General features: G+C 54.2%; 2 protein-coding genes and 1 pseudogene across 2 annotated transcripts; all 3 read right to left on the reverse strand.

Annotated features, from left to right (window-relative positions):
* Positions 1–304: 304 nt before the first annotated feature.
* Positions 305–7,516, reverse strand: LOC132415043 (fibroblast growth factor 11-like; annotated as a pseudogene).
* A 2,034-nt stretch (positions 7,517–9,550) lies between these two features.
* On the reverse strand, positions 9,551–11,276 carry LOC132415044 (transmembrane protein 102-like). Its single transcript, XM_059998116.1, has 2 exons — positions 10,990–11,276; positions 9,551–10,888 (listed from the first exon to the last, which is right to left on the reverse strand). The coding sequence occupies exons 1-2, from the start codon at positions 11,197–11,199 to the stop codon at positions 9,560–9,562; spliced, it is 1,539 nt and encodes a 512-aa protein (XP_059854099.1). The 5' UTR covers positions 11,200–11,276; the 3' UTR covers positions 9,551–9,559.
* Positions 11,277–13,691: 2,415 nt separating this feature from the next.
* Positions 13,692–18,618, reverse strand: LOC132414881 (uncharacterized protein SPEM3-like). Its single transcript, XM_069540110.1, is given in 12 exon segments — positions 13,692–13,727; positions 13,729–13,927; positions 13,929–14,175; positions 14,178–14,560; positions 14,562–15,081; positions 15,118–15,835; positions 15,867–16,972; positions 16,975–17,076; positions 17,195–17,252; positions 17,402–17,456; positions 17,458–17,564; positions 18,409–18,618. Coding segments are annotated over 12 exon segments (3,741 nt in total).
* Positions 18,619–19,389: the final 771 nt, after the last annotated feature.

A 19,389-nucleotide genomic window follows, 5' to 3' on the forward strand; every position in this document is an offset into this window, starting at 1 on the left:
TTTTTTCCAAATCGTCCCAACTCTTCTAAACATTTCACTGTTATTTGGAATTCATTAATTGGTTCCCTATGTTAGCAGAGCTATGCGGGAAGGTACAGATGAGAGAACTGTGTTAAGCCACAAGTGGTCTGTGTTTGATTTCATTACTTGCGTCTCCTCCACGATTCCACGCTACAATTTATTCACACATACACATGAGCATACTCCAAGGAATACATTCTCAGAAACAAGGTCCGCAGCAGAACCCCAGACATATACACTCCACAACACGTCTGTTCTTTGAGGCATAAACATGGAAGCGGATGCACACACAGAGACGGTCAGATACTCGGACTCTTATATGTATCCAGATACAAAGAACCATAGCTACACAGCATGCACACACATACACGTACACCCTAATTGAAATGAGTTCTCTCTGAAGCCCGTTTGACCAGATGTCTTTGGAAGGAAGAAGGGATATAGGATTTACAAAAAGGAAAATTGCAACGATAACAGGGTAAACTTACATGCTCACTAAACTGGCAAAAAAAAAAAAAAGTTGGAGGGGAGTTGAATAATGACATCCAATGCTGAGGACTACTTTTTATAAAACAAGCGTCTTTATACATTGCCACTAACAAAGAAATGGTCGCTTTTTTGGGAAACATCTTTCTTATCGCTCCAGTAGTCAGATGTGTTTATACTCTCTTTTGCTGTAATTCCACTTCTAGGAAGTTAATCTAAAGAAAAACATCAACAAGAAGAAAATTTGACTTATAGAAAAGTAGCCACAACATAGTTACTTAGGAAATAGTGGTAGCCAGATAAATATCTACAATTAAATCCCGTTATCTCAGTTTGAGGCAATCTTTTCCAGCCACATCACAATGACAATTATGAAGAATAGGGAACATCACAGAAAATATTTACGATAAAGTCAGTGAAAAAGAAGAGCACAAAACTGGGAGTTCACTGTGGATGGGATGAGATGAAGATTTGTCTACAAAGAGCTAAACAATGGAAAGTGAGAAACGAACAGTTCTTTGAGAGAGATATGACTATTATTGATTTGGTTTTTTGTTTGTTTACTTTAATGTTGTTATAATAAAGATTTCTGTTCCCAAAGCTATCTGTAATATAAAAAACCCAATGTAAGCCAGCCTGACAACTGCAGTAAAGATTTAACCCACTCGCGGATAATGGACCCTTAGCAACTCCTATGTTCGAGGGGCTGTATACACAGACATGTGCATCTCTAAGAATGCCATGTGTACATTGGACTTGGTCAGCCTCCCAGCCTCAACCTACAAGAGTCTTAAATGACAAGCTAAGAATTGTCCATGGTGCTTCACAGGCCTAAGGCTCACCTCTGTTATTCTTCCAAGCCCTAAACTTGAATATTTTCAGGTGATCTATTTAATACAAATATCTGACCTTGCAGCTCTTGATCCTTGGAGATAAGACTCCAGTTGGTGAAAAAAGTTATTCAGTAGGGCCAGAGACCAAGTAAGGTCTAGGCTTTCCATGAACTAGCTCTGTGACCTTTGACCGAACTTGTTAGCATTCACTGAAAACTGACCGCTTTGGGTGCTGTGGTGGATGCCCTACACCAGAGGTCCTCAACCTTCAGGAGCGCCAGAATCACCTGGAGGGGGTTTCTTGTTGATACAGAGGTTACTGGGCCTCACACCCTGTGATAAGACTCAGTAGGACTGGAGTGGGGCCCAGGAATTTGCATTTTATCAAGCTGCCAAGTGACGTTGAAGCTGCTGACCCAGTATGGAGGGCCACTTGCTCTACATAGATTTTGCTCAAAATAACCTTGCAAATGAAGGGTCTTAAATAGCACTCCCATGAACTAAGAGGATAGAGAACTTGAGTGACTTAATCTTCTTAGTAATAAGATTACCTGCTCTTTCAAGAACTGAAATATGGAATTGATGAGACAATCCAGATACTAGTCATTTGCTCTGATGTGAATACCAACACACACGCACGCACACACACATACACACACACACATCTTCCCCTCTATTATGGAGACCCACTGCCAGCCTGCCTTCTTTTTCAATATGAACTATCTCCAGGGGTCAGTTTCCTGTTTGTTTTTTGTTTTGTTTTTCAGTCAATGAGAATGAACTGACTTAGTTGGTCAACTTAGAAACTTAGATGGTCAACTTAGAAACATGCATGGTTTCTGCTGTCACCAGGGATCCTCAGCAAAGTGACAGCATGCACTGCTAGTGACTCTGCAGATGACCCAGGCTTTGTGGTCTCAGGTTTATCAGTGTATCCACTGTGCTGCCTGGGTGAGCTGGGTGCTGGGGGCATGCAGAAGAGCTACTGCTTTGCAGCTGTGTGCCAGCAGTCCATCTCTGTGCATCTCAGCTGTAGTATGAGGAAAATAACACTGACCTTCATCAGGTAGTGGTGAGGGTTCAATGAGCTGGCCGTGTAAAGAGCACAGACTGGTACCCAACAGAGATTTTCCTGGGACTTGATTGAAATGGCTCCAAACTTGACATAAAAGAGTAAAAGGGTGAAAATAGCCAGAACACTTCTGGTTGAAACACAAAAAAACAACAAAAAAAAGAGAGGGGAGCCTTTCTTAACCAGATACCATGGCTCATTACGGTCAATGCAGTGATAAAGTAGGTGACCAATAAAAAGAAAGTCCATAAACAGAACCACGTATGTATGATGTTATGGTATGTGATATGGCTTGTACGTCACATCAATTCAAAAATTAGGCCTGGAAAAATGGCAGTCCATATGGAAGAGAAGATTAAATTGGATGCTTACGTTACACCATATGCAAAAATCAACTGCAGATGGTTAAATGTTAAAAATACGCCCCTGGGGCTTCCCTGGTGGCACAGTGGTTGAGAGTCTGCCTGCTAATGCAGGGGACACGGGTTCGATCCCTGGTCTGGAAGGATCCCACGTGCCGCGGAGCAACTAGGCCCGTGAGCCACAACTACTGAGCCTGCGCGTCTGGAGCCTGTGCTCCGCAACAAGAGAGGCTGCGACAGTGAGAGGCCCGCGCACTGCGGTGAAGATGGTCCCCGCTTGCCTCAACTAGAGAAAGCCCTCACACAGAAACGAAGACCCAACACAGCCAAAATAAATAAATTAATTAATAAACTCCTACCCCCAACATCTTCTTTAAAAAAAAATACGCCCCTGAAAATTTTAATAGAAAACTTTAATAGAAATATCTTTTGAACTTTGGGGAAGGGAAAGATTTCTTAAACAAGATACAAAAATGTTGACTCTAAAAGAAAAGAATGATACATTTTCTGTATTACAATTAAGAGTTTTCTTTCTTAAAAAGACAACTTGAAAATAAGCTACAGGTACTTCCCTGGTGGTTCAGTGGTTAAGACTCCACGCTCCCAGTGCAGCAGGCCTGGGTTCGATCCCTGGTCAGGGAACTAGATCCTGCATGCTGCAACTAAGACCAGCGCAGCCAAATAAAGAAAGAAAGAAAGAAAAAAGAAAGAAAATAAGCTACAAATCGTAGACTATATGGCAATCCACATCCTAACAAAGGATTATATAAGAATGTATCAAGAGCTCCTTGATATCTGTGAGAGACTCTATTCTTGTTTAAAATGATTCAGAATGTATTGCCCTACATCACTGGCTTTGTGCTTGGCCATGTAACTTCCTTGAGCCAACAGAATGTGAGCAGATAGGACATGTGTCATAGCTTAGCAGAAGCTTTAAAAGCATTGCAAGTTTCTTTTTCCTGGATCCTCTGCCAGGAGAATGACATATCCTAAACAAGAGCTGTTCCTTTAGCCTGAGCCCAGGAGTGGGAAGACATGGGGCAAGGACCTGACCCACAGGTTGGAACAGAGATGCAACTGACCTGCAGACTTGAGAGCAAAAAGGAATGTTTCTTGTTATAAGCCACCGATTTGGGGAATGAGTTGGGGGGGTTGTTATGGTAGTGAAAGCTGACCAATATGGAAACTAGTACCTAGCAGTGGGGTGCTGTGCTACCCAAAGAATAAAATGTGTGGTTTTGGCTTTGGGGCTGAGTGGCAGGCAGGGAAGTAACTACTATAGGGGGCTGGAAAACCAGCAAGCTATGTAATGTAATAGTTAAACATTTGGAAAAACTGTCACATGTGATCATTCGGAAGGGCTCCCTTCCCCTACACTGCTCCGCTGGGAACCCACAGAAGGAGAGCTTCCCAAACCTCCAAAGGCCAAAGCCTTCCTGGATTGATCTGTCATAGCATGTGTCCTCTTAAAACACTTACAGCCCCTTAGCTGTGTGTCACTAAATGTCCATGTCAAGGTCAATACCGTCCCATGTGGTCCACCTCTTCCCTGGGGGTCCATACTCACCCTCCAGGAGCTTGGGCACGAAGTGGGCGGCTGCCTTGGTCTTCTTGACTCGATTTCCCTTCATGACTCGGCCCTCCTTGTCCAGGCCCATGTACCAGGCCCGGCCAGAACGACGCTGGCGATAGAGAGCAGAGGCGTACAGGACATAGTAATTCTCAAAGACGCACTCCTTAAAGCGTCACTCAGCTGTGAAATGTGGCTGAGGAGACAAAGACCCAGAAAGGCACACACAGACAGAAACACAAAAAGACACATCACTGAACAGAAGGGAGCCCTGGGAAGAACAAGGCAGGATATAATCCATATGTTTGAGACTGGCAGAGCCAACTTCTGAGTCCACACAGGAACTGGGAGAAAGGGAGGATGAGGAAGAGTCTGGTGGCCCCCCGAGGGCCGGGAACTAGACTTCTGGGGGCCTGGGATAAGAAGATAACTTCTCTCTGCTCTACTCCCAACCTCTCACCATCCAGGGCACCTGGAGGGAATTTCTGCTTGGAGGAGTTCCTGAATCCTTCCCCAGCATCCTGAATGACTCTGGGGAAGTGAGTAATAATGAGGTCTAGAGGAGGTTGGAGAAGACACAGGGGTCCTAAAAGGTTGAAAGAGTTGGACATTCAAAGAGCCTGGGGGTATTTAGGAGGCTATTGGAGGAGAAGGGATTGGAGGGAGGCTACAGGAGGTGCTTGGGAGCGGGCAGTGAGGACAGGGTGTCGGCAAAAGCTGGAGGGAGAGGAATCCCTGAGTTGCAAAATATCTGTAGCTGGGAAGGTTGTAGCTAGGGGAGTCCCCTGACTCCAGGCCACTCTGCCCCCTTGTCTCACCGAGCTGTAGAGCAGCCCCTCAGCATTCATGGCCACGTAGTGACCCAGCTTGGCACTCTGGATGGTGACTACACAGAGCCCCACAGGGATCAGGTTGAAGTGGGCTGGGGGTGGAGAGAAGGGGTATCGGTACCCCAAGCCTCCAATCCCCATCTGAGCCCCCCCTCAATTATGGTCCTAGTTCTACTTCTTCCTTTGCGGGGTCAAAGAGCCAGACTGAAAACAACAGAACCTGAAGCCACAATAGGACGGTCATCTCCTATGCCTGTGCTCCCCCTTCCCACCCAGTAGCTGGATTCCCCTCTCACTGAAAGAGCTGGTGTCCTCTGGGGTGCCCTGGATGCTCCCATCGGGATTCGCCTGGAGGTAAAAACCCTGGCGGCAGAACAGTTTGGTGACGATGCCTTTGAGCTGAGGCTCTGGAGAGAGAGACATTCATCTTGGAACATGACATCTCTGTTCCCAGAAACATTGCTACACTTGGCGGGATCAGAGGAGAGAAAGAAAGGAGGATGGAGGGAAGGAAGAGGGTCCCAGGGCCCCAGCTCCCTGACCCTCTAAGCAAGCTCTCTCCCACCTCTCTTTGACTCCAGAGGATGCTGGGGTGTGGGTCCCTTCTGCTTCCTCTAACCAGCTTTCAGTTTAATTGATTGAAATTTATTTAAAGGCTTAATTCCTACTCTACAGCTCAACCAGAATGGGGGGAGGGGAGAAGAAGGAAGAGGAAAGGGAGAGATATATGGAAACGCAGAGGACAGAGGGAGACAGGCAGAGCTGCTGAAAGGGCAGTGTGTTTGCGAATGTGGGGGGCATTAAGGTGACCCCAGGGTAGGGTCGCACCCTCAGGAGTGGCGGTGGGACTGGACCTGACGCTGACTCAGCACCTGCTGCTGCAGCTGCCGCTCGCTTCGCGCGGGCCTCGCCTTGGCCCACCGCCAGCCTGTCTGACACTGACCCATCTGTCTGTCTGTCTGTCTGTCTGCTGGCTCGCGGGGGCCCAGCCCTCCCTGAGGCTCAGCCTCTCCCCTTCAGCCAGGTAACCCGCCTGGGATGGGGGATATTCGTAACTAAACCAAGGAAATGGGGGAGGGGGCCAGGGAGCTGGTGAGGCAGGCTGACTCACGTGGGGCTGGGTCCCACACAAAGGGTGGGCTGCTGACCTACCACTGCGGAGGGCCGGCGGCGGGGGGAGGAGGACGCCAGCGGCGGGGTGGGAGGGTCTCCCCCTAGGGGAGCTGAGAGCGGACGGGAGCGAGGCCAGAGGGACTTCCCGCCTGTCGCACGGGGACGGGGACCACAGGCTAACCTTCACAACTCTCTTTGCCTGGCGCTTGCGGCCGAGTTCCCGGTACCCCCTCGTAGGTGGTACGACCGCCAGTCTCCGTGCGGGTATCCAGCCGTGTAGTGTGTCTGAGTTCCTCGCGGCAGAGGGTCTCCTGAGCCCGTGGGGCCCGATTTCTGAGCCGCGTAGGCGGTCATTGGGGAGTGCCCAGCTCCCTTCTTGAAGTGCACGTCACGGGAGGAGAGCGCACAGAGGGGCGGACTCGCGAGGTAGCTGCAAGGACACCCGGGGGAGAGCTGGGGAGATTGGTACCGAGCCAGGCAAGCTCGGCGAGGAGGAACGGAGCCAAGGCTCGGAGGAGCGGGAGAACCGGGGCGGGGGCGGGGCTTCCGGAGCCGCAGAAACCCTCGGGGTAACCCAGGCTTCCGGAACCCCCAGGCCCCTCCGCTCGGCATTGAAAGAATATCTCATTGAGAGAGAGGGCACGTAGTCAGAGGATGGTGGGGGTGGGGACTCCTGTGTTGGGAGGGGGGGGCGAGCGGGAGCTTCCAGGCTTCGGGGCACCAGGCTTAGCCCCTCAAGCCTTCCCCTTGCCCTCAAAAGCGAGGAGACTCGGGGTTATGGACGCGAGACAACGGAAACTGAGGCATCGTCTGGCCGAGGGTTTGTGGTCCAGGCCCACCCCCTTTCACTTTCGGGCAGTCCCCGTCAGTCGGGCCCCACTCTTCCAAGTCCCTGGCCTCAACCTCCCAGGCAGAGAGACCCCCGGCCCGGAGACCCCACCCCAGCCACTCACCCGGGCAGCGGTCCGGTCGCGCGCGCCGACCTCCCCCGCACAGTTGCACCTTGGACAGCAGGATGAGGAGCTGCTTCTGGCAAAGGGACTTGGTGCCGCGGGGACACACGCGCCGCTGCGCCGACACGGGCCGGCTGCCCCCGGGCTCGTGGACCTCCCGCTTCTGCCGGATCAGGCTGCTGGCCAGTGCCGCCATGGCGCCCCGGGAGGAGACACCCCAAAACCGGCAGGCTCCCGGAGCGCGCTGGGCCACCCCGGAGAAGCCCGCTAGCTCACCAGGACATGCTCTTGACTCTGCGGTCCGACTCGCCGCCTCACCCACGGGACCTGAGGATAAGCCCTAGACGACCCCCACCCCAGGCACCAGCTCCCACCCTTGGGCCTCTTGCTAGCTTCGCCAGACCCAGCAGCCTATGTACCTCTCAGTTGACCCCACCCTCGACCTTTGCCCCCCACAGAAAACTCCCCCTTCTCTGATCTCCAGTGTCCCTGTCCCCCACTAACACTATCCCAAAGCCAAGACCCTCAAAGTTTCCAGGATGTGGTTCCAATATCCCCAGGCACCTTTCCACCCTATTTCCGGGCCGTGCACTCCTGCCAAAGCCACTCTTGTAATTTTAAGGGTGTGGGTCCTTAGCTTTGGGGATATTAGCTCACCCCACCCCTGCTGGGGTGCTGCCAGTGTCTAGGAAGAACCCAACCTTGGTGTCTTTTCTTTTGCTACCCTCTAATTGAAGAATCCCCCACTTTTTTCACTGAAATCCCCAAAAAAGTATGCCTTGAAATATCCAGACTGTCGCCAATCAGCAAGAAGAGGTTCCCAGACCCTGTCTCTGGACGATACCGCTTTTTACCAAGTCACCCCCATTTCTAGTGGCACAGCATTCCAGCTGCTGAGCCCCTTTCCTCACCTTGTTACCATCCACTCCTTTTGAAGTCACCTCCAAATCCGCCCTTCCTAGTGGTTACACCAGGTGGTTGTCTGGAGGGCCCTGTGTCACCTCGGAATAAGGAGCATAGGTTTTTGGCTTTTTTCTTTTTTTCTGGCAGCCCCTAATTTCCTCGGGGACAGCTGGTGCTGTTTAGATCCCACGCCCTCCAATCCAACCAGCCCCCCCGAGAGAGGAGTGCACCCACGTTGTCACGGGTCCCCAAATGTGAACAGACCCGCTATAAGTCAGAGCGCATCAGAGCTTTCTGCGACAGGGCTTCCTTGTCCTCCCTGGGACTGCCTATAACGCCCCCTCTTCCTTCCCCGACGCCCCTCAACCTGTCCTCTCTTGTCGATCCGGGGACGGCTGGCGCTGGCTCCGGTTCCAGGCTCCTCCCTCCCTGTACCCCACAAGCGGAGCTTCCCCCCACGCCCGGCTAGACGTCCCGGACCCCAGGAAGGAGTGAGAGTGTCTCCGCAGAGAGCCCTGGTCTGGCGAAGTGAGCACTGGGCCTGGCGGCTGGACCAAGCGGAGCGGCGGCAGCGGCGGCAGCGGTAGCGGCTGTGGGAAGCTGAGGCGGCGGCAGCGACAGCGGCTTCCCCTCCCCCGAGAGCCGGTCCGGGGGCGGGGCAGGAGGCGGAGACGCCGGGAAAGAGGGGGAGGTGAAGCTGGGCGGGCGGAACCCCGGGGTTCCTTGGAGGCAGGGAGTGGCGACGGTCTTAGAGACAGGCGGAGCCGAGGCAAGGCCGCATGTCTCGCATGTCTCCGGGTTCAGAGGAGGAGGGACAAGGAGGCGACTTCACTGAATGGAACTCTGGATGGGGGGAGAGGTTGGGCTTAGATAGATGGAATGGCGGATGCCCCGAGAATGGAGAAAGGGACCCTACTGCCCGGGATGGAGGACAGAACTGGATGAGGAAGGTGGGGGGAATAACTGAAGAGATAGCGGTGGTGGTGAGGTCTAGCCTGGGGTGAAATCCGGCCTCCTTAATGTCTCTGCTTTTGTGTGAGACAAATTGGTCAGTCCCTGGTCTCCATACCTTTCTCCTTTACACGTTCTTTCAGCAAATATATTACCCCCATCCCTATTGACTCCGAAGAGAAAAGACCATAAGAACAGGCGGGAGATGGATGCCAGAGGCTGCACCGGAGTGGGAGGGGTGCTGGCCACAGATTTGGAAAGTGGAGAGGCCAGAATGGAACGACCTGTGCCAGGGATGGGGCGGGAGGAGGGTGGGAGGAAGCGGAGGAACCGACGAGGAGGCCTTCTAGAACGGGCTCTTCAGGCCCAAAGGGCTCAGCCTGTCTCCCAGGTGAGGGGAGAGCAGTCCCCTCCACAACCCGCTGGCCAACAGACGCACATTCCAGGTTAGTAGGAACAGCGCCTTTAATGGGCCCCGCCTCCCACGCCGGCTAAGCCGCCCCCCTTGCGTGCAGCCTTGGCCTCTTCCACAGCGGCGCGCAGGGCGCGGGCAGGGTCCCTGCGAAGCAGGGCCAACGCCCCGAGCAGCGAAGCGGAGCCGTACCCCGCACGGAGCTTCTGGCCACTCAGAAAATAGTGGGGCAGCGTCCCGGCCTCGAGCACCCGGCCCAGCTCATCCAGCAGCCCGAGGCAGCAGGCGCCCGCGTTCTCGGCTCGCGCCAGAGAGGGCGCGGGCAGCCGCTCACACGCCCCGTAGAGCAACGTCCGCAGGAGGTAGGGCGCCGCGACCCTAGTCCTGGCCACCAGAGGGCGCAGCAGCGCCTGAGCCGCCGCGTGCGCTTGCAGCAGGGGAACGGATATGCGCGTCTTGAGCGCCAGCTCTTGGCGGGCGAAGCAGAGCTGCCAGCCGGAGGCGTCCGGCCGCTCTGTGCCGCCGCCGCCGCCGCCGCCGGGCACCAGGTAGAAGGAAGACGACTCCGAGGCCAGCGGGCCGGCCCACGAGTGGCTCCGAGGCCCCTGGGGCCAGCCGGCCACAGACACCACGGGGATCAAGTCGAAAAGCAGGAGGCGGCGCGGGGGCCCGGTCGTACCCAGGAGGATGGTGGTGAGCCCCGCGTGGCGGGCTGCGTGGACCAAGCGCGGGGCACCCGGAACCGGAAACGGGGACTCAGTGACCGCAGCCAGCGAAACAGAGAACCAGGCAGCCACCTGGGCGGGGCACAATGTGGGCCATGCCTCCGGAGCCGCCAACGGCTGTGGCACTGGGCTAACGTCGGTTGCTTTGGTGACGTCACCATTCGTTTTTTTCAGTGGTGAGGGAAAGCCAACGTCGGTTACGTCTTGTTGAGGCAACTCTGGCACTGAAACATTACTAGGTGAGTTTTCCAAAGACTCGTGTGCCTCAGGCTCAGTGACATGTAGCTGGTCCACGGAGATTTGCGGATCCTTGGGAGTTTCTTTGCTTTGGGCTGGGTGGATCGAATCACGTCCTCCTGGGAGTGGGGGTCCTAGGCAATCCTGCCATGCCTCCCGGACCGAGGTTCCGCGTACCTGCTCTGGGAGGAAGAGCCATGTGTAACACGATCCCACGTCCGGTTGCAGCTCCTGCCCAGTGCCATCTAGCGAAAGCACGGGCACCAGGAGTGTGAAGCCGGCGTCGTAGTGAGGTCCCTGAGCGTAGGGACCTAGAGGCGCAGGCCCCAGATCCAGGGAGCCCTCGCGAATCCCGCAATGAAGCAGCAGGAGCTCTGCCTGAGGAGGAAAGCGAGGGTCCCGGCGGTGAACGAGACCTAAGGAAAGAGAAGGGATCGTAAAGTCGTGATCCAGAGCCGGGGCGGGGTGAGGCGGAGCTGAGAGCTGCAAGTTCCCGAAGGCTGGGAGGGTTACTTAGCAAGCAAAGAGAAAACAAAGTCCTTGGCCTGGAGGAGATCTGGTCCTGGCTTGGGACCTTCACTCCAGCTCGCCTGCACACCCAGCTCCTGGATCAGCTGGGTTAGTTCTTGCAGCTGCGCCCCAGAGCAGAAGTCGATGTCTGTGAGCGGCCGGGCTGGGGCTGGGGGCGGTGGGCCCCACCAGGGAGCACTCCCCCAGACCGCGGAAGCCATATGGCTCTGTCGTTTGGGGGCTAGGAAATACACAAACGGGAGGAAGCCCAGACGGGCCTTACCTTTTGCTGCGGAAAACTGACCCCCGTTCTTGGCTCTTCCAGAGACCAAGAGGGTTCCCAAGACACGGTCCGCCAATGGGTCTGCAGACGAAGGGCCCTAAATTTAGTCTTGAAAGAGAACAAATAAATACCTCCTCCGTCCTTGCCTTTTTCTCATATGCTGGTCCCCGCCCCCATGGAACGGTTCACCTGACTCAGCAGGTAGAAAGTAGCTGTTTGGCCCCTCCTAAGGAATGCAATAGCCTCCTTCGCTGCCCCTTGTCTACGTCCCCTTACCTCTTTTTCAGAAGAGGCTAGTGGTTTGCAGCTTCCCTCTTAGGGTTAGCTACAAAGGCTGGGAAGAGAATGGATAGGAAGATTCAACAGGTAACTTCTTCCTGCTGCCTGTAAGGCCACGCCCTTAAATTATAACCACGCCCCTTTCTGGAGACTGTGGGGGTGGTTCCGGACCAGCCCGGCCTCCAGTCAGAGTTCAGTCACTCCTTTCGCTGGGCAGAGATCTCGTGGCTATCCTGGGAGTTGTAGTTTGTCTTCAAAGCTACCAGGGCGTTGGGGCCACGCCCCCACATCCTTTCCTGTTCCGTTGAAGTAGTGCCTGATGGAAGTTGTAGTTTCTATGGAGGTAAGCTATTCTGTGTCTTTATGATAAACTATTCTGTGTCTTTATGATAAACTATTCTGTGTCTTTACAAGGCCAGGTAAAGCGCACAAACACTCCTTGGGGTTAGAACAGAGGCCTAATAGGATGGATCTGAATAGCAAACAATAATGAGGGACATACACTAGGGAATGCAGAGAAATAGGGGACTCTACATCTCACTTGGGAGTAGAGGAGCCCTGGTCATTTAAATCTAGAAGGGTTCTTGCATGCAATTATAACTTCAGTTTAGAGATGAGACTGCAAGCCTAGAAAGGTTGCACATGACTTGTCCAAGTTCAGAGCTCAGCCAGAGAGCTGTTGGAAATGGGCTCTCCAGCTGGGACGTATCTCCTTGGAATCGGTGGTGGTAACGTTAGACAGGAACACACCGATAGCGTGCATGTAGTGACACAGGGATGGACATCTGACTCAGGGAAGGGACATATTAGTGTTGCCCACCTCAGACACACAAGTGGTGTCAGGGAAAACACTTTGGAATCTCGCAGTTTATGTGTGTATACAGAAGAGTTATCAGGACTGAAAATCAAGTCCAGAGGAAACTCCAGCTGGGCTAGGGCAGGGCAATGAAAAATTATCAGGGGAAGGAAATGGCTTTCAGCAACCAGTGCTATCATGGACACAGCTTAAGTCCAGGATGAACCTAGGACTCAGAATAATAGGACAGAAAGATAGGACACCAGAGACACGCTCACAGATTAGACCAATGCATACTGGACCAGGATTTCTAACATTCCTTTTTCCTAGGGGTCTGTCTCCCCAGTGAACTAGGCCTAAGTCCATGGGCAAGAAAATTAAGTGGAGACACCTCGAAATATCTAGAGGCCTATGAAGGAGGGGACCCTCAGAATCCAGGGCTCAATTTGGAGAGCCTAAAACACAAGGTTTCCTAGTCACTGACAAAGAGAGGTCTTCTTCCTCAGTAACCAAGAGCCCCAAACACAGCCCAGAACGGGGGAGGCAAGTTTCCGTACATCTGGTCATGAACCAAGAGACCAGATGAGGAAAACTGAAGCCTGGGCTCTTCTCACAGTCTGGGGAAATCAGGCACTAGGTGTCCAGCCCCACATCTTACCTCCTCCCTAGAGGGTGGCTTCTGAACCACCCTAAAAAGAGCAAAGTTCGCTGGTCTCTGGGGGAGCTTTAAGATGCTGGGGGTGGGTGACAGGGAAAGGAAAATTGCTCTAAACTCTAAAGCACTGCTCTGCAATAGCATTTTCCATGATGATGCAAATGTTCTAAATCTGTGCCGTCCAGTGCAGTAGCCACTAGCTCCATGTGCCTACTGAGCCCTTAGAAGGTCATGGCACTGAGGAACAGAATTTTTTTTTTTTTTGGCCAAGCCATGAAGCTTGCGGGGTCTGAGTTCCCTGACCAGGGATTGAACCCCAGCCACAGCAGGGAAAGCGCCAAGTCCCAACAACTGGACCACCAGGGAACAGAATTGGATGCCAGGGAAATTCTGTTCCCTGAGGAAGAGAATTTTTAACATTTTAACTTAATTTTTAACAGAATTAATTTTCCTTAATTTTAACTAATTTACATTCCAATAGGCATTTGGCTAGTGGCTACTGTAATTGACAGTGCAGCTCTCAGGCCTTGGGGATAACGGATTTAGCTAGACAGCGATGGAGGGAAAGCAGGGATACTTTAGGTCCTCATCAGGTCCTGTGGAATTGGGCTGGGGTGGATGTCCTCAACCACCCACAGAACACTTCTCTTGTCTCTTTATTCCTCATGCATATCTGTCCCCTCTTTTTCTAAGTTGCTCATCACACACTGATATCCCCACTCCTTGATGGTCTCCGGTGAGTTGTTGGATGTCTCTCAGTGAAGGCGCCTGGGAGACAGAGCTTCGCACTTGTCCCTGCCTGCTCTGAACTGTCTCTGGCGGGCGTCAAAGACCACATGTCCTAGCCGGGTGCCTGACCCAGGACAGTAGGGCTTCCAGCTGGTTTTGGGAGGCGTAGACATCTGGCAATAGTTCTGGCAGGCTGGAGGAACTGTGGTACACCCAGTCTTGGCTGCCTGCTTGCCGGGAGGGTGATTGGAGCTCAATCAGTACAGGTACTTCTGAGAAGATTTGCAGGTCATTGTAGACCACCTGAGCCCTGGGAGAGCAGGAGTTCTGACTGGGTGAGACAGAAGTCCATGGTATGTGCTGCCCAGCATCCTCCTTTCGAGGAACTGCCTCAGATATAAATGACTTTCGGGTCTGATGTGGGCCCAAAACTTGGACAGAGTCAGTTCCAGATGGTTCTTGTGGAGGCCAGGGTTTGGGATAAGGCATGAGTTGTTATGGAGGCCTGATCTCTTGAATAAGCCAGAGTCTTGAGTAAGGGCTGGACCCTTATGGGGGCCAGCATCACGATTAATTCCTGAGTACTTGTGTTAGTTAGGGACATGGGTATGTTCTGAGCTCCTGTAATTTCCAGCATCTTGGGTAAGGCCACATCTCCTTTTGACTTCAGTGGCTTCGGTAAGGCCTGGATACTTACGGAGGTCAGAATCTTGAGTAAGGCCTTGGCTCCTGCAGACTCAAGAATCTTGGGTAAGACCTGGATTCTTGTAGTCTCCTGAGTCTCGGGTAAGGCTTGAGCCCTTATGGAGGCGAGGGGTTTGCACAAGGCCTGGGCTCTTCAGATTCCTGGCAAAGGCCTGAGCTCTTGTTGGCTCCAGAGTCTTGGGCAAGGTATGGACGCTTCTCTGGCCCAGAATCTTGGGTAAAGTCTGGACTCCTAGAGACTCCTGAATCTTGGGCATTACCTGTACTCTTGTCACATCCAGAATCTTGAGAAGGGTGTGGGCTATTATGGAAGCCAGTTTTTTGGGAGAGCTCTTGACTTTTATACAGTACAGTCTCTTGCTTTCGTTCCAGATTCCTATAGACTTCAGAATAATGCATAAAGCCTGAGCTCCTCTGAATGTCAGAAGTTTGGAGAAATGGTATGTTCTCGTGGAGACCAGAGGGTTGGGTGAGATATAGGTGTATAAAGAAACGTCTATCTCGAGTAGAACCTAAGCTCTTCTGGGAGCCAGAATCTTGGGTAATGACTGGAGTCTTCTGAAGATCAGAGTCGTGGGAAAGGCTTGGATTCTTGCAGAGGTAAGGGTCTTGGGTAAGGCCTGGAAGCTTGTGGAGGCCTGGATCTTGAGCAAGGCCTGGGTTCTTGGGGAGACCTGGGTCTCGGGTAAGGCCTGGGTTCTTATGGAGGCCTGGGTCTTGGATAAGGCCTGGGTCCTTGTGGAGGCTTGGATTTGGGGTAAGGCCTGGGTTTCTGAAAACTCTACAGTCTTTTGAAGGGCCTGGGGTCCTTTGGAGGACAGAGCCTTGGTTGAGGCCTAGACTCTCATGAAGTTCAGGGGGTTGGGGCTGGTTTGGGGTTTGGGAAGTAGTGGATAACTGGGGAGGGATGGGGCCCTGGGAAGAGAGGACAGACTGAGGAGACTTGGAGGTTGGGGGAAAGGTGGTGGGTTGTATTAAGGTGGAGGGCTTCTGGTGGTTGCTGTGTTGAAGGACAAAGGATTTGGGAGAAACAAGAGGCAGAGAAAGAGTGCATGGTGGAGGCATGGTGCATGGTGAGCTCTGGGCACTGGTTGGAGAATGGAAGCAAGGTTGAGAAGGTGCAGCATCCTTGGAGTACACCAGGAATGTGGGGTAGACTGGAGTCTGGGGGTCTGTGTTTCTCTTCTCAGAACTGCAAGGATGGAAGCTGCAGTAAGGGAAGGTCTTGGACTGTACAAATTTGTCTTTGGCATCATTTGAGATCTTCCCTTCCATATTCCCCAACTCCAGGTAACCCAGTATGGATCCTGTGGAGGACTTGGCACTGTCCCTACTACATTGCTTCAGTGTTTGCTCTGCTGTACCAGAGCTCACCAGACCATGCCCCTCTTGGGGCCTGGAGGGGGTACCAACCCATCCACACTGAGGCGGCATCCAGCAGCAAGTTCTTTCTGGAATACCCAGAGTTCTGAGGCAGACACACATGGAATAAGTTCTGCTTTACCCTGCGGTCATGGTAGACCACATGGCCGGAGGAGAGGCCTTGGCTAAAGGCAGACAAGGTAGAGGGAATAGAACCTAGGATGGGCGTAGGGGTGGTGGACGGGACTTGAGTGTTTGTCAGGGCCATGCCCAGCCCTGGGACAGAGGTTGTGGCAGAGATCGGGACAGGGGCTGGTGTAGGGGCTAGGGCAGGAGTAGTAGCAGGGGCAGAAGTTGGGAGAGGGACCAGAGTGTTGGCATGGATATAGGTCAGATGAGCATGGGTCAGGGTGCAGACAGAAGTTTGGCCCAGGGACTGGGCTGAGGCATGTGAGGTGTCCTGGTCTTGGGCCTGGGCTGGGGTATGGGCTGAGGTATGCTCAGGGCCATGGACCTGGGCAGGGCTGTGCTCAGGGGTGAGGGCTGGGGAAGGGGTCTGGGCCTGGGGGGTGGTGTGCTCAGGGGAGTGGAATGTGAAGCAAGTCTGGGCCTGAGGTGGGGCGTGCTCAGAGGGGTGGGTGGAGGAGAAGGTCTGGGCTTTGGCAGGAGTGTTCCCAGTAGGGTGCACTAGGGAGAAGGCCTGGGTCTGGGCGGAAGTGTGCTCATGGGCGTGGCCTCGGGAGCAGGTCTCGGCCTGGGTGGGGGGCGGGTGTGCCCAGGGGGGTGGGCTGAGGAGGTGGCCTGGGCCTTGGCAGGAGCATGCGCAGGGGGCTGAACTGGGGGGCGGGTCTGGGCCCCGGGCTGGGACCTGGGCTGGGTCAGAGTCTGGTGTCTTAGTCTTGCTGTCTTGGGGCAGGCGGAGTGGAACCACGTCCACCTTGCTCATCCTTTGGAGCTTGGAAGATGTCTCCTGCCTGGAGTACAAGGTGGCTTGGGACTTTAAGGCTGTGACCGGAGGGGCCTCCCCAGCTCCCACTACCCGCTCCATCCACAGTCCCCGTGGAGCCTCCGTGGAAGCCCCAGCCCATCCACACTGAGGCGGCATCCAGCAGCACTTAGAAGCATTCTCGTCATTTGTGTCTGGTATCCAGGAGTTTGGGTGGTGGTTTGGGTGCCCGAGCAGGAAGGGCGATGGCGGAAGCGGGAAGAAACTCTTGAGCACAGGTTCTTGGGATCCACGGAGCAGCGCATGCACATGCGATGGCTGCCTACACAGCTGGCTTGCTTGTCTGTGGGGAAAGGCGAGATGGGTCAGGGCCTGGGTTCCTGAGGGGCTGAGAATCAAGGCAGGGATAGAAGAAAGGGGACAGGCCCACATCCCCTGAGCCCACGCTGGCGCCCACTCACCTTTGGGGAAAATACGATTGAAAAGTACCCGCAAGTAACTCTTCAGATGCCTCCAGAGCTGAGGGAAGCAGGGGAGGGGGGAGACCAGGAGCAGGGTGAGCCCTGAAATCCAACACTTGTCCGGCCACACCCCAGCAGCCCTCCCAACCTCAGCCCCTTCGAGGCCCCAGGGCTCCCCCAACTCCGCTGCCCAGATCCTGCCCTGACCATAGTCACCACGTTCATCCCCAAGTTGAGGAAGATTAATCTGATCAGGAGCAATTGAGTCTCCTAGCTCCTGGCATTTCCTGGGGATGGTGCCAGAGCATGGCTCGGCTCGGTAGAGGGCTCGCTCTCCCACGGCCGGGGGTCCAAGGACTGCCTGGGTCCCCTGGCCTCCACATAGTCACTGGGAGCCAGACTGGGTCATAATGGGGCAGGTGGTGAGGTCACAGTGAGGGAGGGGGATGAAAAGGAGGACCCAGGGTAGCATTCCCTAGTAACCAGGGTCAGGTAAGCTGAGCCTGGACAGTCAAACAGGGCCCGGTGGCCGGCACACCTCCCCTCGAGTGGTCATTCATTTGCTTACCACCCGCTGACTCACTTGTTCAAATGACACATTCCGTCTCTTGGCCCCTCTTGAGACTAGGAAGACCTCGGCCTCAGAGGCCTGCTGAAGGCCTGGCTGGAGTCCAGAGCCTCAGCCTTCTTCATGCCCTTCACTGGGCCTGGAGCTGGACCTGCCCAGATGTGGAACCTCCCAGATGGAAGCAGCTTCTTGTATGAGGCTCTTTGGGGACAGGGAGAGCTGAGACACAGAGGAGGTGCCCAGAGACCAGTGGCTTGGAGTCTGCAGCTGCAGATGTACTTAGTGCATGGTATAGTACCAGGAGGGGCCTGCTGGCAGGACTGTGGCCACTAAACCAAGGGGACCCTCAGGCCAAGAAGGGGACACTGGCTTCTTATTGCAGGAAGCCAAGGGCAGGGGCCCAGGCTGGCAGAAGGAGTGGCACTTCCAAGCCACAGACCACCAATGTTTCCTGGACTCTGGCGCTCTTTATTAAACTCTCCATGCCCTGCCCCCCCCGCCCCCGCCCCCATTTGCCGCTGGTCAGTTCATTTTCCCAGTCTGGCTCCTGTGCAGAGAGGGCCTCGAGGCCGAGGTGGAAGGTAGCAGCGAGTTGGCCCGTGCTTGGCTCTCCTGCCGTTGCCGCTTCTGCTCCAGGCTGTCATACACCTGGTAGTTGGCATTGCCCCCCCGGGTTCCGGCTGAGTGGCATGAAGGTGGGCGGAGGTGGAGGGTTCTCGGTAGCCTGGACGTCGGGCAGGGGCTGGGAGGGGCGGAGGAGCAGCGCTGAGCTGGGAGCCGGGGCCCGCTTGTACGAGGCCTCGGCCAGCACCGTGAGGGAGGCGGACGTGGCCAGAGGGCGCCGCACGGGCAGCATCTCGGCCCATTCGGCTGCCCAGCGCCGCACCGCGTGGGGATCCCGGGAGTAGTTCAAGTGTCCCGTGAAGGGGTGCGGGCTGCGGTTGGGCTGGCTGTGAGCACAGCTGGGGAGGCTCCATCCATGGGCCGGGTGGCGAGTTGCAGTGCCAGGCTTCGGGCAGGCAGCCCAGGAATTATTACATTCCTTTGTCCCAGGGGTCTGTCTCCACAGTGAACTAGGCCTAAGTCCATGGGCAAGAAAATTAAGTGGAGACACCTCGAAAAATTTAGAGGCCTATGAAGGAGGGGACCCTCAGAATCCAGCGCTCAATTTGGGGAGCCTAAAACACAAGGTTTCCTAGTGACTGACAAAGAGAGTTCTTCTCCCTCAGTAACCAAGAGCCCCAAACACATCCCAGAATGGAGAAGGCAAGTTTCCATACATCTGGTCGTGACCCAAGAGACCAGATGAGGAAAGCTGAAGCCTGGGCTCTTTCTCACAGTCTGGGGAAATCAGGCATTAGGTGTCCAGCCCCACATCTTACCTCCTCCCCAGAGGGTGGCTTCTGAACCACCCTAAAAAGAGCAAAGTTCTCTAGGCTCTGGGGGAGCTTTAAGATGCTGGGAGTGGATGACAGGGAAAGGAAAATTGCTCTAAACTCTAAAGCACTGCTCTGCAATAGCATTTTCCATGATGATGCAAATATTCTAAATCTGTGCCGTCCAGTGCAGTAGCCACTAGCTCCATGTGCCTACTGAGCCCTTAGAAGGTCATGGCACTGAGGAACAG

This window comes from Delphinus delphis, chromosome 19 (assembly GCF_949987515.2).
Source record: "Delphinus delphis chromosome 19, mDelDel1.2, whole genome shotgun sequence".
NCBI lineage: Eukaryota > Metazoa > Chordata > Mammalia > Artiodactyla > Delphinidae > Delphinus > Delphinus delphis.

What these genes read in the sequence shown, in the direction of transcription:
- LOC132415044 (XM_059998116.1), bottom strand. Translation starts at nt 11,199, where the DNA reads ATGGCTTCCGCGGTCTGGGGGAGTGCTCCCTGGTGGGGCCCACCGCCC. An exon ending in AGGACTTTGTTTTCTCTTTG is followed by an intron (nt 10,889 to 10,989) that starts CTTGCTAAGTAA and finishes CCTTCTCTTTCC; the next exon opens with TTAGGTCTCGTTCACCGCCG.